This window comes from Neovison vison, chromosome 1 (genome assembly GCF_020171115.1).
Source record: "Neovison vison isolate M4711 chromosome 1, ASM_NN_V1, whole genome shotgun sequence".
In the NCBI taxonomy this organism is placed as follows: Eukaryota; Metazoa; Chordata; class Mammalia; order Carnivora; family Mustelidae; genus Neogale; species Neogale vison.
This window is the reverse complement of record NC_058091.1, coordinates 230290424-230308288: the sequence shown is the minus strand read 5'-3', so window position 1 is coordinate 230308288 and position 17865 is coordinate 230290424. Positions and strand designations below refer to the sequence as shown.

Genomic DNA, 17865 nt, shown 5'->3' with positions numbered 1-17865 from the left:
GCGACAACCCTGGGCGCCACCTGCGCCTCCCGCGGGGAGTGGGGGAGGAGGGTTAGCCCTTGCCCGGGTTCCCCGACGCCCACTGCAAAGGGCAGTGAGAATGACAGACCGCAAACCCTCTCGCTTGCATCCCCTTCAACGCACTACACACCTAAATTCAAACTGCAACTCCCGACGAGCCGGGCCGAGATTGCGGCGCAGAGGAAGCCGCAAGCTGTTGTCGCCGAGACTCCTTCTCTCGCCGGTGCAACCCGGGACTACCTGGCGCCCGGCAAGTGCAACACGGAAAGCCCAGGGCGCCTTGCGGCGTTACGTCCCAGCCCATTTCGACGGCCCGTGCGCGACGCGGGGCGCACAGCCTACACCTTCCACCTGTTCCCCACCCTGCCCCACCATCTCCCCACCAACCCGGCCCAGCGGAATCCGGTGCGCCTGCCGGACCGTCCAGGCCAAGCCTCCCGCGGGCCCTGCTCACGCAGTTGGCGCAGGCGGCCCTACGCTAGCGGCGCAGCGCCCGCCGGTCCGCCCTCCCCCTGCACTCTCCCCGCCCCTTCCCTCCCTCGCAGGGGCCGAGCGAATGTAGCCCGCGAGAGAAAATGGCGGCGGCGGCGGGGAATCGCGCCTCGTCGTCGGGATTCCCGGGCGCCGGGGCGGCGAGCCCCGAGGCGGGCGGCGGCGGAGGGGCTCTCAAGGCGAGCAGCGCGCCCGCGGCAGCCGCGGGACTGCTGCGGGAGGCGGGCAGCGGGGGCCGCGAGCGGGCTGACTGGCGGCGGCGGCAGCTGCGTAAAGTGCGGAGTGTGGAGCTGGACCAGCTACCGGAGCCGCCGCTCTTCCTCGCCTCCTCCTCGCCGTCGTCCTCTTCCACTTCCCCGTCGCCGGAGTCCTCGGACCCGGCGGCGGGCGGGAGCGGTTTCCAGGCTGTGGCGGTGCCGCAGCCTCACGGAGTCGCGAACTGTGGCGGCGCCCACCCTCTGGAGCCCGCGGCCGCCCAGGACAGCGGCGCCCAGAGCCCCGCGGGGGCCGAGCCCGGGGAGAAGCGGACGCCCGCCGCCGAGCCGCCTCCTGCAGCGGCCCCCGCCGGGTGAGTAGCGCGGCCGGGAACGCGGCGAGGACTTGGGGCGCGGGCGGGCGAGGGCAATGAATGAATCCCGGGCACCGCGCACTGCGTCTCGGGGCTCCGCGCAGCAAGGCTGCGCGCCGCTCGCCGGGATTCGAGCCCTCGGGCACCCCCTTTGACCCCTCCGGCGTCGGGCGGCGGCCCGGACCTGGCTTGGGGGACGGAACGGAGACCCGGGGCGGGGACGTGCCGGAGAGTTTGTTATTGTTTGCAGACATGTGACAGGCGTGCGAGCCGCGCTGCAGGGACCCGTGGAGATAAGGTGTGGAGCCCCGGGCTGGCTTTGTGGGGCTCCCGGAATCGGGACTCTCCGAAGTGACCCGGCTCGGGACCCTGGCGCTGCCCTCGGGACTGGGCTGGGGGCCGGGCAAGAGCCCAGCGGCGGCGCCCCCAGAAGAGAGTCCCGGGATTGCTGGGGGTGAGGCCCGAGCCTGCAGGCGAGCGGTGGTCATAAAGGGGGCGGAGTGGGTGCGGAGCCCAGCCCCAGGCCGGGTGGGGGTGCTGGGGCGCGGAGAACGCCGCGAGGTATACCGGACGTTGACAGGCAGAGCCCCTTGTCAGGTACTCGGGCCGGGAATCGGCAGAAGGCAGCACGACCGCAGGGCTGTCGGGGTGCAAGGCTCCGTAACGCCTGTCAAAGCGGTGTGGGCGGGCAGGCTGCAAACTCGGGGATTTGGAATATTTTAGGACTTGGGTTCTCTCACTGCGTCCCTCAAGGGGCTCCACATGTTCTTGGGAATGCGCACAGCGCCACTAAGACTTGAGTGACTTCTGTTTGGAGTTTGAATTTGGCCTTTGAAGTTTGCATTTGGCGGAGTGGTGTAAGAGCCAGGACCGGATGTGTCAGCCATTCAGTTTCAAAGCAGTGGTGACTGCTCCCCGCAGCCTCTCCGGCGTGGCTGGGGACTGTGGCTGGGGTGCGGTGCTTCCTGCTCCGTGCAGCTAGCTGCGCGGGCTACCCGCCGGCTGCGGGATTTCAGGGACCACAGTGCAGTGGGCTTCGGCTCAGAGAGTCCTACGTGCCTATGCATTACGGTACGTGTAAGGTAACAGACCAGCCGTTCTCCGCCTGACCCTTTTTTGGCAACTGGAAATATTTATGTTAAAGGAAATTCTTTTAAGTGTGACAGTCGTAATCCTTCTTTTTAGGAAATCTGACTAGTGTTTGCACAGCATAGTCTTGATGAGTATTTTGAGTTGCTGGAAATGTTTTTCTGATAGTTAACCGTTGCCCTGTAGAGTTTCCTGACCTTTATTCTGGGTATTTTAAAGACTGTGTCTTATATTTGTTCCCCTTGTGAGACGACTTTGACAGTAGGAATCCTTGGTTTGGGTTAATTATCTAAAGTGCTTTGGCACTTTTTTGAGCTTAAATTTTTATTTATTTAAAATCATTGTTCATTTATTACCAGGAAGTTGCACCCCCACCCCCCAAAAAAACCCTAAAAATTTTGGTCAGCACTGCCATGGCAGTCTTGAGAGGAAAGGAGATTTGTGGCTGTGATAGTTTTCTGTGTGCACTTGAAAATATAACTTTGTGTAACAAGAGCTACGTTTCTGTACACCTTCTGCTTCTGTAAAGATTGGATTTAAAACCTCACTAGATTAATTCTTTGAAGACAGTTGGTACTACAAATGAGCTCCATATAAAAATACTAAACCTTAATTTTAAAAGTTAATTTTGTCTGTTCTTATGAGAGCAGCTTTTTGAATACAGTAAATAACTTAGTGTCAGCATTCTAGTCCTTTTAATGAGCTATGAATATAGTAGAGGAGCGACCACTGTAAAAATAATTATAGAAGTTGTTCAGAGTTGCCTCCACACAAAATAAGAGGACTAAGATGGAGGCAGAATTCAGGAACTGAATAATTCGTGTTTAATTTTTGCATGTTGTAAGGTAGGTGTTTTTGCCTTCTTTGTTGAAGGAGTGGATTGTATTGCAGTGTATGAAATAATGAGCTAATCAGCATAATCATTTAAAAAAAATGAATTTCACTAGCCAGAATGCTGTTTGTTCACCCCATATATAATACCTACAGACTTCATTTATAGTAAAATGTTGATTTCCTCAATTTGAAAATACAGTGATTTTCCTTCCACTTCCTTGTCTGTGGAGTTGAAATTCATTTGCATCTATTGGTATAAACACCGACTAAGAAGAGTTCAGTGAACTTTGTATTTTACTTTTTTTTTTTTTTAAGATTTTATTTATTTATTTGACACAGAGAGATTACATGTAGGCAGAGAGGCAGGCAGAGAGAGAGGAGGAAGCAGGTTCCCTGCTGAGCAGAGAGCCCGATGTGGGACTGGATCCCAGGACTCTGGGATCATGACCTGAGCCGAAGGCAGCGGCTTAACCCACTGAGCCACCCAGACGCCCCTATATTTTACTTTTTTGACAGTAGTTTTATTTGTACTTTCTTGAGGAAAATGGGGCATCGAGATTTTGAAGTATTTTTGTGTTCCAGTACTATGGGTCTGGAGTTCTGTTCTGTCTAAAGACCTTTTGGATTTTTAAAAGAGAATTCTATGATTTTTAATTTCAGAATTTCCTTCAGGTTTTTTGCTCTTTGCATGTAGAAACTGAAAATGTGGGAAACATATTTGTGAAATATAAATTGTTTAAGTCATACTCATTAAAAATAAAAGATTTTCTGTCTGTCCCTCTCCTTTAGTGTAATAATAGAAATCAATGAAAGTTTTGTGCCTGTAAGTGGCACCCAAGGGTTTGGAATTTTAACTTATATTATAGAATTAGGAACTTTTTTTCCTACCTATTATTTTTTAAGAAAAATTACAGTGTTGCTTTCCATTGAAAAGGCTGTTGTGTTTGGTAGATATAATTACTCTATCCTATTTTTGTAACTTAAAAAATCCCTAACTATCAATTTGCTGGCCCCATGAAAGAACAAGATATGCTGTACTTGTTAATGTTAGTTTTTGTTTAAAACTAAAACCATTTCATAGGCTGCTTTTATATCCTCATATAGCCTTCAGCTTTCACTTCCTTTTAGAAGCTGTTAAGTTAAAAATACAGTTTAGTGACCTTTTTACTAGAGGAGATATAGGAACATTATTACCTAAAAATAAGTTGTAAAATAATAAGTTGGTGATTTTATGAAACAATAGAAGTAGTTACATAAGTTACATGAATTTGTAAGTTTTATAGTTATGAATTTTCTACAGATTCTATTTTAAATCAGGTAGGAACATTAATGCACTCTTTATTATATTTAACCTTATTAAATGTAATTCTGAAAGAAAAATATCAGAGCTATCGTTGTTGCCAACTTTTGTTTTCTTTTCATATCTGATTTTGGCAAGGGTGACTGGTTAACCAACATTCCTTAATGTATGATTTCCAATACACTATAATAACTCCATTTTGTTAGATACAAAAACCAGGAAGTAGCCCTGTTCATTGATACTCTTTCCTGTCTTCTGTAGCACCTCGAACATATGTTGCATGTCTTAAAAATGGCCATTGACTTACTGACTTGAAGATTTCAAAACATGTAAAAAAAGGAGTGTTCTTTGTTTTCAAGAGAGCAAAATGACCAGCTACAGCTTGCCTAGGCTGTCTGCTCATCAGTCTTTGACACTGGCTGTAAGCATTCCAGAAGAAGAAATAATGGGGTGGCAAAGCAGTTAATGGTGAATGGATTCCCCTGAGGGAAAATATGGAGCATTCAGAAGTACTCTGAGAAAGCACAGTTTTTGCATTTGTAACCCATTTTCTTGGGTTGAGAGTTAACTCTCTGTAAAGGAGGCAGTAGAAAACATGGCATGGAAAAGTAATGGTCTCCAGAGGCTGCTGAAGAACAACACTATATTGCATATATTGCACCTCTGACCTGGAGAATACTGCTTATATCAGATATACCAAGTATATTCCTTAGACTTGTTGGTCTTCCTCAGTCCTTGCCTCTTTTTATATTCCAAGTCAAAAGTTAGAGCTACTTAAAAATGTAAATGGATAGAAGATTAACATGAAGAAATGTGCAGTTTTAGGAACAGACCCAAGTTGTCATTAACAAAGAATTTAAGAACTTTTTTAAAAGATTATATTTCTTTATTTGACGGAGAGAGAGAGATCACAAACAGGCAGAGAGTCAGGCAGAGAGAAAGGGTAGGGGGAGCAGGCTCCCCGCTGAGCAGAGAGCCTGATGCAGGGCTCCATCCCAGGACCCAGAGATCATGACCTGAGCTGAAGGCAGAGGCTTAACCCACTGAGCCACCCAGGCGCCCCATTTTAAGAACATTTTTAAGCACAAAAGAAGTAATCAGGAATAGAATTAAAGTAAATGTTGCAAAACAATGAGATTATTCAGGTGCTCTTCTTATAGCAAGATTGTAAGTGGATTTTAGCCCTGGCTAAAATATGTTCATTGAGTTTATAGATATGTTTGGATTCCTTTTACGTAGTCACCTTTCTTGCCTTCTGCAGGTTAGGCCAGTTATATGTAGTATCTCATTTCATTACCACTACAGCCCTCTAAGGCCAATATTATAATTTCTGTTTTCAAGGGTGGGAAACTCATCTGTGATCACATAACTAGAAGATAGAGCTATGTCTTTCTGACTCCATAGTTCATTTCTTTCTACCATCTGTGCTGGTTTTATTTTTCCAAATTAATAATTAAATGAATTGATAATTTTTTAGGAAGAATTTGCTCTGCAGGACTCATAATAAACAATAGATAGGTCTCTACCCAGTGCCATTCCCAATATGTTTGTTTCTTTATATGTATATACTGCATAGCTTTCTATAACCTGGCCTTGTATGTGTAATACAAGTAGACTGTACTTAAATCACCTTATTGTGTTAGGCAAGGAGAAAAATTGATTTAGGCTGAGTGTTAGATTTTTTTTTTTTTAATTTGTGCTTTAGTATAAGTGGAGGGAAATAAGGTAAAGTTAATGTTACTCATGAATCTTAATCATCACACATGGAAAGAAGCTGTTTCAGTATAGTGGTATCTTGCTCCTTTGTTTTTTATTTCATTCATCCAAGGTTTACAAATCTCTGTATGATGATGGTCTGAGTGTTAGAGAAAAAGATCATTGAAGCATGGCTGCTGTTTCTTTTGGTAGAGGTCTAGTATGAACATGTTTAACAGTACTATATTAAGTGCTTTAAGAGAGATGGAAATACAGAGATATTCCCAGTTTAAAAACTAGTGCTTTGAGTCTCATGCACAGCCTTTCACACTATAGTCGGGTAGTGAATACAGTGGTATCTCCCTAACTTATTGAGGAATTAACTGGCCTTCCAGGTTAGTAGTCAAGGGTGGTGGCTTTGTTCTTTGTGCTTGTATATTTGTTTCCTTAGTTTTGGCTCCTTTCCTTTGGTCTCTTTTGCCTTTCTTAGGACAGGTATAGGCTGTATTTCCAGAGTAATGGAAAAAGCAATCTAGATATAGATTAGTTTCAAACAATTTCTGTCTACACTCTTAAGAGGAATATGTACAGAACTGCAAGTTCAAATGTGATTTTTTTTTTTTTTCCTTTCTTGAAAGAGAACATTAAAAGGGGGTATGGAGAGCAAGAAACTGAACATAGACCAATGGTGGTTTTAAAATTTAGTCTTTATTATTAGTAACAGCAACTCTGCTAGTTAAGAAAACAATGTTAGGGGATGCCTAGGTGGCTGCTTCTCCCTCTGCCTGCTGCTCCCCCTGCTTGGCTCTCCCTCTCCGACAAATAAATAGATAAAATCTTAAAAAAAGAAAGAAAGAAAGAAAGAAAACATTAGGAAATGTCACATAGCTCTTGAGTGTAAGATAATAAAAATAATACTTATCTTCATTTACTCTATGGCATGTCACGGTTGGTTTAGATATGTTTAGGTATGGAAGGGAGTTCTGTATTGTTAATGGTTGAGTCCTTTGGAATACCAGTCTGGTTAGTTTGGTTTTAATAGATTGAGTTGTCATAGAGTGCCAAAAACTGTTATGTTATTAATACCCACCAAGTATATATTTCTGAGGATAGCCTGACACCCAGGTTTATAGAGGCATCAGACCTCTTGAAGACTGGAGGAAGCTTACACAGTGCTGTAGTTCGTGCATTAACTAAGTTTATCACATGAAAGAATAGTGATGGTGAGTGGATATGGAGTCAGGAGATAGTAGATACTGGGTGGAGACTTTACTCTTAACAAATAGACATGATCATTACCTTTTGTTATTGCCTAAATAGTCATTTAACTGATACATTATCAAATCTTCAACTGTTCTACAGCATTCTAATACTAAATATCAGTTGTTAGCAAATGAGAAACTCTGTTTTACTATTGATACCACTGCCTAGTACCTAGACTAGTGTCTGACACCCATGGATATTAGGTGCCCATAAATGTTAGGATGAATTAATTTTCCTGAAGTGGTAATTTTTATATTACTATATCTGAAGATCACAATAATTTACTTTGATGTGATTTTAACCATGGTCTAGTTTAAGGCAAGTTTTGAAGGCAAGATCTGTTTCTTATGTTGATACATAGTTGCAGTAGGTGGTATTTAGCAATTAGTGGTTGATAATATAGACTGCTTTTATATAACATAAAACTTAACATACTTAGTTTAATAGCTAAGTATAGTTTCATAGTAATTAGAGCCATGCTTAAACTGAGTTTCTGATATTTGAAATGACTCGTTATTTGGGCTAATGGGTAACCCTTCTGATTTTCTTTCTTTTTCTTTTTTAAGATTTTATTTATTTTTTTATTTCAAAGACAGAGATAGTGAGATAGAGCAGAAGCAGGGAGGAGAGGGAGAAGCAGGCTTCCTGCTGAGTGGGGAGCCCAATGCAGGATTTGATCTCAGTACTCTAGGATCATGACCTGAGCTGAAGGCAGACGCTTAAGTGACTGAGCGACCTAGGCACTCCTCCTGATTTTCTTTTTGACCTTAGCAGTTTTTCTTTAGTGTCCCATCATCACCCACTTGAATGTAAATATTAAGAGATCCTTAGAGTGATCCCAGGGCTTTTGTCATTCTGTCTTCTCCATTCCCACCATTAATGCCTTTAGATAGTTATTGACCATTCACAAGTGATTGCACAATTTGTTTTCCTAGCCATGACCTCTCCTAAACTCCAGACCTACACCTATCTGTGTGACATAGCCATACTCAGGTATCTAAAATCAAATTCAGGGTTTTCCCTGTACTTTGTCCTACTATTGTATTCTTTGCTAGTGATACAGCAAAACCAGAACCTAGGAGTTCTCCTTGAGCACTCCTTGTATTTAGTCCACCATCAGAGGCTAGGGATTTGGCCTCTTGCCACATTCCTAGGCCAGGCTTGCATGATCTCTTTCTTGGACTAATGTAGTAGCCTCCTGACTTGTTCCCTGTATCCTGCTTTCTCCCTTCCAGTCTGACCTCCATATTATATGACCAGAGTGATCATTTTAAAGTGTTAACCTGATTATAACAATGTTCCTCTAGAAATGCAAATAAGATTAAGTCTAAAAACTTTCCAAAGCTTGCCCTTTGGTTAAAGACTAGAGAATCCTTAACATGCCCTACCCAGTCCCTGCCCTGTCTGGCCCCTGCGTGCCTCTCTAGGCCCATCTCAGATCACACTTGCCCTTGTTCTCTGCAAGACTGCCTTCTTTCATTTCCTCAAAGTCAGCACACTACCTCCTGCCATCGGGCCTTGGCATGCACTGCATGCTCCCTCTGCCGGGAACACTTTTCCCCAGTCCCAAGTCAGCACTTCGTTGTTCAAATCTTAGCTCACTGTTAGTTCCTCAGGGAAGCTTTTCTTCCCTCATCTCCCAGACTGGCTTCATAGCACAGTGTCCTTACTCTCAGTGTTGTGATTTTACATTTGTTATCTCATCTGATAAATTAATATCTACTCCAGAAGACTTTAAGACCTGAGTGGGCGGTGCCTGTGGCTGGATAGCAACCCAGCATCTAGCAAAATGCCTTGCCCAGAGTAGCCTGTTGGTAAATATTTGTGGAATAAATGAGTAAGGATAATAATGACATGACAAGCTCAACCTCATAGATCGTTTGTTCTTCACCTTTGGTTAGACTTGTCTAGGACCTAACTGAGACAGGATTAAACAGCAAAGGCCTAGATGATTGGTATGTCCTAATTCTTAGTTTGTGATAGATTCTTTGGGAGGTATCTGGACTATAAGACATGCCAGGTGCTGTGAGTGAGGTAGGACAGCTTAATGTGGCATGAAGGAAATAGCTATATAGTAGTCCCTGCCTCCCCTTTACATGGTTTCACTTTCTGAGGCTTTGGCTACCTGCAGTCAGTCACGGTCTGAAAGCAGATGATCCTCCTCTTGACACTGTCATCAGAAACTCACTAGTAGCTTAATGCTTCACCACAATGCCTACATCATTCACTTCATGTCATTGTGTAGCCATTTTATCATGTTACATCATCATAAGGGTGAGTATAGTACAGTAAGATTTTGAGAGAGACCACGTTCATATAACTTCTTAAAAATATATTGCAATAATTGTTCTATTTTATCAGTTATTGTTACTCTTTTACTGAGCCTAATTTATTAATTAAACTTTATCATAGGTATGTATGTATAGGAAAAAACATTGTATATATAGGGTTCAGAACTGTCTGTGGTTTCAGGCATTACCTGGGGTCTTGCAGTATGTCCCTAGTGGATAAGGGGAGACTGCTATACTGTGTGATATTCTGCTGTAGGTTGGAGGAGTTTACTATCTGTATGTAATTCTTTTGCACTTACTAGGGAGATGAAAATGGGTGTATATGTATATTTATGTATATATTATATCTGTAATCATGTTCATATTCATATATACATAAATATACACATAAAGGTGTTATGCATTAATGTAATGACTCATTTTTCAAATTCTCAGAATGTTATGTAAACTTAAGATGCCATTTTAGAGTTCTTGTCCCTTAAGTATTTATTTTTTGAGTGTATTTACATCTTAAGTATAAATATACTCAAAAAGGTGTTATGCATTAATGTAATTGTTCCTCTTTCAAGTACTTATAATGTAAACTTAAAATACTACTTACGGAGTTCTTGTCCCAATAACCCTACTGTCATACAAAATTTATTAATTTGTTATTAATTCATCTTAGAGTAAATAGAAGTTCACATTTGCTTTGAAGAAAAGATTTGCTAAGCAAATACCGTATGAAATCTTAGGAGCCAAGAGTCCACGTAACAGAAAACACTTTAAAGTTTACTGGTGGTAACTAAATCTTACAGCCTGCCTTATCTAGAACATGGTTTAGCACTAAGAACTAAGGAAAAAAGGCTCTCAGCTGCCAGAGGGCCTGTAACAAAATCTGTCCTTTGAAGTTCTTTGATTTTATGCTTAACAAAAGTTCAAGGGCATTGGCTCAGAATTCACTGACACTTATTTTAGATATTATTCTTGTAGTCTTACCCATTTGGTATCCCCAACACACTGCAATCAAAAGCAGCCAATTAGACTGGCAGTATGAGGAAGAGACATCTTCCCTGATGGCCGCAGCGTAGAGAGAAACTTGACCATAAGAGGAGAGAGGGAGGGAGAAGAGGACATCATAGCCTTGGTGTCAGGGGACACCTGATGTGAGAACATTCATTTCCACATATCTGGATAGCTTATCAGATTATAAATTTATTAAATGGCAGAACTTCCCACATTACTTTTTGAATACCAATTTCCTTATGTAGATAGAATGAGTGTGATCAGGATTGTTTTTATAATGGCGAGTGTGGCTTATTATTACAAGGTTTTGTTTCTGTCTACTCACTGAACTGAGCTAGAAGGCTTATTACATTTTAAGCAAGATTTCCGTTCAAGATAGTTGTAGAATGTATTTTGATCCTTAAAGTGGTAAGCTTCTAGGTTACCTAGAAGAGATAGTCTTATGGCCTTGATGATACTGAATAAATGAAGTGCTCTTTAGAATTGCGTAAAATTGGAGGGTACTCATTAGAAATGCCATGTGGATTGTCTGTATGGGAAAATCTTTTTTGCTTTATTTCTTGGCCTGAGCCGTTTTATACCCTGTAGTTTCCTTAGGATACTTATTAATCACACCCCTGGTATACACTGACCTTTTTCTTAGTGAGGCTGTGAAGAGTCAGGCAGTAAGCTCCAACTCTGTAACATTGATCAATTTACTTGATGACTGCAAGGTTTTTGGTTTAATTACTTGCAAAAACATTCGTCATGTCTGTATGCGCTAAGATGATAAGTGTTTTGGAACAGACATTTCACATTTCTTTTTTCTCCTTTAAGATAATAAATTGGCTACATCTCTTATTTTTTGGATTTCTGTTAGTATTCTTAAATTCTTCTTGTGTATTTATTGAAACTTCGATTTTATAAAAGATGTGGCCGATTAATGTAGATATTAAGATTCCTGAAAAAGTTTTAGTGTTTGAATTTTTGAAAATATGTTTCAATTACTCTGGTACGCTGACATCTCCAGGCTGTTGTATGAGGTCCTAATGTTTCTGGGATTCAGAATTTATAGTATTAAACTTCATTAATAAAATTCTTATACAGTCCTTTTGAAAGCAACAGAACAATTTATTTTTTAAAAATTGTATCTTTATCATTTAACAAAAAGGACTGTACATTGTAGACTGTCCTTTGCTTTTTTCTTGACAATATTTTGTTATCATGATAGAGAGTCTTTTAATGACTGAATAATACTCCATCTTATGTATGTCATGTTAGCCAGTTTCCTATTTTTAGACATTTATATAGTTTGTTTTTGAATTTGTAAATTAAGCTTCAGTGACTGCCATTGTGTATACATTTTTATAAATTTGTGCTTGTAGTTCTGTAAAACAAATATTCAGAAGTGGAATTGCTGAGTCAAAGGACATGCTTATTTAAAATTTGATTGTGTAGCTGAAGTGCCCTGTCAAACACTGTACCAGTTTATATTTACCTCATAGTATGTGAGAGTGCCCATGGCCCCACATTTTGGCCAACATTGCATATCATTAGTCTTTCATTTTTTTGCCAGTTTGGTGGAAGAAAGATGGTTTCTTATTCTAATTTGTTTGTTAGCTTTTTAGCATCATTGTACAACTTGTCCTGTTTATCATCAGCTTCTTATTTTTTGGTATATTTCCTTTCACACATGGGTAAGAATTGTTTGTTTTTTTCTTACTGGTTTGTAATCATCCTTGGTATATTGTAATTTTAGCTCTGAGATATATTGCATTTGTTTTCCTCCACTTCTGTTGTGAGTTAGAATTTCAGTTACAGTATTTTTCTGTAGAGAAACTTTAATTATTTTTTCAAGTTTCAGTTCTTTCTTTTCATTATTTCTGTTTAGGTCTTATAGAATGGCCTAGAAATGCAGTGCTGCATAGTATCTAAGAGTACAGACACGTGAATTCTAATCAGAGTTTCCCCACTATCAGGTAGGGTAATCAGGCAGTTCACTTCAGTTTTCTTAACTGTGATATGAAGCTACTGCTTCATAGTTGTTGCATAGATGTCATCTTTGTATAGTTCTTCAAACAGTGCTTGGTGAATGGGAAACCCTGTGTAAGTAATAGCTATGATTATTCTTCATTGCAGAAGTATCACAATTCGCCAGTGTTTTCTAATATTTTTATGTATTTAAAAATATATTTATATGTATTTATTTGAGTGAGAGAGAGAGAGCACATGCAGTGGGTATAGGGAGAGGGAGAGAGAATCTCAAGCAGACTCCACACTGAGCGTGGAGCCTGATGCAGGGCTCGATCTCACTACCCTGAGATCACAACCTGATCCCAATCCAAGAGTTGGACACTTAATCAACTGAGCCACTTAGGCACCCCTAATTTTATGTATTTAAAAGAAATACTTTAACCTCTGATCCATCTGAAATTTAAGGGGTACAGAGGGCTCCAACTTTATTTTTTCCAAATGATTAGGTGTTCTAGCACTGTTAATTGACAAAAAATATCCCCTTTATCATACACTTAATTTTCAAGCATTTGGAAGTTCCCAAATGCATTTCTTTCTTTCTTTCTTTCTTTTTAAATAAAGATTTTATTTATTTATTTGACAGAGAGAGACACAGTGAGAGAGGGAACACAGCAGAGGGAGTCGGAAAGGGAGAAGCAGGCTTCCCGCCAAGCAGAGAGCCTGATGTGGGGTTTGATCTCAGGATCCTGGGATCGTGACCTGAGCCAAAGGCAGATGCTTAACGACTGAGCTACCCAGGCACCCCCCCCCAAAATACATTTCTTTATTCCAGATCCTTTTCTTAACACCAGGAGCCTAAACTCCTGAACAGCCACATTTCAAGTTTTGTACAAAAATTAAATGACTTTCTTTTATAGTATAGTATAATTCAGAGAAAGAATATATCACGAGACTGTTAACTATATGTTTGCTGACTCATTAATATTTTGGTTCTTGAAATGTCTTAGCCTCAGTGGCAAAACCCTGCATCCAACTGCCTCCAGGTTAGTTTCTCTCGAAGGTACAGCTCCGGCAGGCACTGCACTTGCCACCTGTCCAGACTGAACCTCTGTCTTCCCCAGCTTTCCCATCCTCTCCCTCAGACCTCCAGGTTGTTTGAGATGCCTGTTAATTCCTGCCACCATCCCCCTAATTACTGTGCTCTTACTCTACTGGCTTTTTCAGCCTCAGCATCCAGGCAGTCTCTAGTTCTAGTGTTCCCAGTTCTCTGCTGGCTTTGGAATCTACACCGTAGTTGCTAACGCAGGGTCACGCCTCTGTCACCTCATCCTAGTTCTTGGAAAGCTTTCTTCGTACCTTTGTACCGTCGTACTGCTTTTAGACATGTCTTCCTGTCTTTTCCCTACACTGCGGTTAGAGTGGGGCTTCTACAGTGCAGGTCGGACCGTGACACTTCTGTCCACAAAACTTTCCTTCATCCTTTGAATGAAGTCCAGACTCTTTATTGTAGCTCAGAAGCCTCTAGTGACCAGCTCTGCTCCCCTCTTCACTCCCCTTTCAGGGCATCCTCCCCCAGACATCCGTATTCATCCTTGTTCATCCATGCTCATATTACTGTTTTCCCAGCTCGCCCCTCTTTTTTCTCAGTGTGCCATTTCCCCTATCTGGAATACTCATTTTATTTCCATTGTGAGATGTCTTTAAATATGTTTTTATTCTCTTTGCCATAAAGAATTATTGGCATTTTACTAAATATAAATGTGGCTATTTGCAGAAGTCATTACTGTATTGGGAACTTATTACTGCTGAACTCTTTGGTTTTGAGTTCTTCAGTATCTGAATTAGATTTGCCACTTTTAAACCTCTTCGGTTTTGCCTCTGTCACTGCGTATGCATGGTCATGTCTCATTGAACAGTAGTGTTTACAGAGTTGTTTATAAAGTATATATTATTATAAAACAAGTCAGATTTTTCTATTTGTACTAAAATTTCAAAGGTGCAATATCAGGAAAATATTTTGGTGCCACACAACGTATTGCTGTCTTTGAAAATAATCCAAGACCATCTCCAGTCAGAGAACAAACATGCTCAAATGCTTCAAGCACAGGGTTTGACTGTGTCGTGGGCACATCATCACAAGGTTTATATCGGCTTCCAGGCCTCCTCAGGCAAGGTTCCAGGAAGCTGATGGGCTGTAGAAGATAGGCATGTCAGTTGTGGGATCACTTGAAATCTCTTTTTGTCTGGTCTGTACTCTCTGTAGAGAACCCAAAGGGCAGAGTAGTAAACATGCCAGGGCGAATGCCCATTGCCAGTGCTCTTACCCCCCTGAGGGCGCCGCTGCCTGTGCCTTCAGGAGCACTTTGAGTGACTGCTGTGAGCCAGGCACAAAGGTGCTAGGAACCCAGCAGGGATGAAGCCTAGGTATGAAGGACTTTAACAAGGTAACAGTGTACTGGTGACAAGGAGTGTGCAGGCCTTAGCCAGGAGTGGGGCAGTATAGGGAGGGTATTCTGGGAAATGGGAATTCCGTGGCAAGTCCCAAAGAATGCAGAGTTGTTAAGCAGGTGAAAGGGGCTTGCAGGAAGGTTTCATGGCTGGGGTGACAGAGCTTGGGAGGGCAGGCCCTCTCTGCTGATACGGAGAACTGCAAGTATAATTCAGATAGCTCTGTCTGGGTGGAGAGCAGGGTGTAGATGGGGCTCAGGAATGAAGCTGGGAACAAGATTTTCTGTCACTGTGCAGAGAGTCATGCTCTCTGCTTCCGTATTGCTCCTACTGGCGGGTCCTTAGATCTTTGTTTTTAGGACAAAATAAAAAGCTTTTGTAGTTTGACAGGTAATCACAGGTTGCTGGGAATTGGGTTAGGAGGCCAAAGGAGTTACATCAGAGCTGGTGTGAGATAGTCTGCAGCCACAGGTCTGGGAGCTGTGGCTCTGTGCACTGCCGACAGCTTCCACAGTTTCAGAGGTTCACAGATTGGGAAGTGTTCTCCTGTAAAACAAATTCCATCCACTTTGATTCTGAATGTGGTTTTGGAACTGCACGTTTATATTTTGGAGATGGCTCAGTGTAGCGATTGGGAACCTGCATCCTGAGAGTCAGGCCCGTTAGCCACTTAATACTGCTGGACTTTGGGCAAGTCACTTATTCTGAACTTCCACTGTCCTACCTCAAAAATGGTGTGAGTGGAGTGATCAGATGAAATAATGAAGCATGATTTTTGACCCTGAAGACTACTCAGTAAACATTAACTGTCAATAATTTCACTGCAAGTAACTGAAGACTCACTAATTAATACTTTGTACAGATGAGGATGAAATTAAGAGACTCAAGGTTACCTTACCAGTTGCCATTAGTTTAGCAAAAGTAGTGTGTATAGATTATACATCATCTTGAGAGCAGTTTATTTTCTTCATTATTTTGAAATTATTTGCTAAAATAATAGAAAACACAGCTTTCAAAACTATGTGTTGAGGGATAAAGCATATCATTGGTACTACATAGATCAGGGATCTCATCACTTTGTGAGGACATAAGGCTGGTCTCCTGGGTTTGGTTTTCTCACCTGTGAAAAGAAGAGGTTGACTTACATAATCTCTTAGTTCCCTTAAAGTTCTAGCAACTTTCCACTAATTTAATTTGAAAATTACATCTTACGTATATCTTTAGTAATAATTATTGAAACATTTTGTTTTTTGAACTTACAGACTCTTGGAATTTTAAAACTGGATATCAGCTCTAAAGAGAAATACAAAGGAGAATTGATGAAAGCTCAGAAACAAGAAATCATGTTTGTTAAGTGACATTAAATGAAGAGAAAATACTTTTTTAAAGCCTGTAACTATACTGGGAGAATAGTATTTTGCAAAGTGGAGAGAAATTAGGACTGAGTAGTTAGCATGTTTGTGTTTAATAGATTCTGTTAGAGCGGAATTTTGAAAATAACTTTAAATCTAATTTTGGGAGGCACCTGGGTGGCTCAGTTTGTTAACTGGCTGCCTTTGGCTCAAGTCGTGATCCTGGGATCATGGAATTGAGCCCCACATCAGAACCCTGCTCTGCGGGGAAACTGCTTTTCCCTCTCCTGCTGCTGCTCCCCCTGCTTGTGCTTTCTCTCACTGACAAATAAATAAAATCTTACCAAAAACTAGGCTTATTTTTTTTTAACTATAGTGTTAAACCACTGAGCCACCCAGGCGCCCCTTTAACTATAGTGTTAAAAATTGTCTTTCTTTACTTCAGCTTTAGTTGTATAAGGATGGATATACCTGGGGTAACCTCTAATAAGCAAAGCTCTCCTTGGACTTTTTCCTGTGTTTATAAAGTTCTTCCCATAAATGGCCATATGCATACATAATTTCCTTTTTACTTAAAACTTTAAAATGTGCTGTTTGGTGAACACTTAGTTATATTGTTTACTAGTTGTGAAAATTCAAATTTAATTGTAATGGGTGGGGTTATTTTCACATACTTTGAAAAGAGTTGGCAGTTCCTAGTAAGTATGAATTTCACTGTGAATTTTTTTAACCTAAGAATTTGGGGCTCAGGTTATAGAAAAATTTGACTTTCAAGTAGATGTAGAATAGGACTTTTTAACTGACTTACTCATTATGATTGTACCAACTTGAAGCATATCCACAGAGAACTCTCTGGCCCATTGCTGTTCTTCATACACAGAACTAAAGCTGCTTCTAATTCATTGCTGAGCACATCCAGCACTAATATTGTTTGTCTTAGATTCCTGGTCGTGAAGAATACTTGACCCTTTCTGTTTCCATCACAGCCTATACACTTAGTTCTGAATGTTGGGATCAGTTATTCACACATCTGGGAGCACTTATTATATGCTACACACACCTGATTTATTCACAGACATATTCACAGACATAGCTGTGATGAGAAGCAGAGCAAGTTCTTTTAGTCTCTATCGCATTAGCACCATTCTTCTAGCTTATTGTGACTGATGATGATAACTCGCGATAGTTTTTGTTACCACTGATAAGGCAAGTAAGACTGTCATTTGCACAATGCAAACTGAACTCCTCCTTCAGGTTTATAAGTGCATGGTGGAACATTCCCTCCACTGCAGGAGGATTTGCTAGGAGTTTTAAATAGTGCCAAAGATGCATGAGAACAAAGCCTTCCCTCTTGGGGCTTAGATCCATAAAGGCAGTTTTGGCACCAAAGAGAAAAGGTTTATGCTCAAGAACTTCTTGCTTTCTCTTCTGCTTACTTCCTGGGTAGAATGGTAGAAAACCATTAGTGTCTGAAGTCAGCTTATCTCTAAATACAGCAGCTTGGTAAAGAAATGTGCTCAGAATTACGTTGTGTAATATAATGCTTTATTCTTA

General features: G+C 41.5%; 1 protein-coding gene across 1 annotated transcript in view; it reads left to right on the top strand.

Moving 5' to 3' along the window:
- The first annotated feature begins 596 nt into the window (after positions 1-596).
- MAP3K1 (mitogen-activated protein kinase kinase kinase 1) overlaps positions 597-17865 on the top strand; it is an 80907-nt gene continuing 63638 nt past the window's right edge. Inside the window, exon 1 of the mRNA XM_044224486.1 lies at positions 597-1081. Within this exon, the coding sequence (XP_044080421.1) occupies positions 597-1081 (485 nt within the window). The remainder of the gene's footprint in view (positions 1082-17865) is intronic.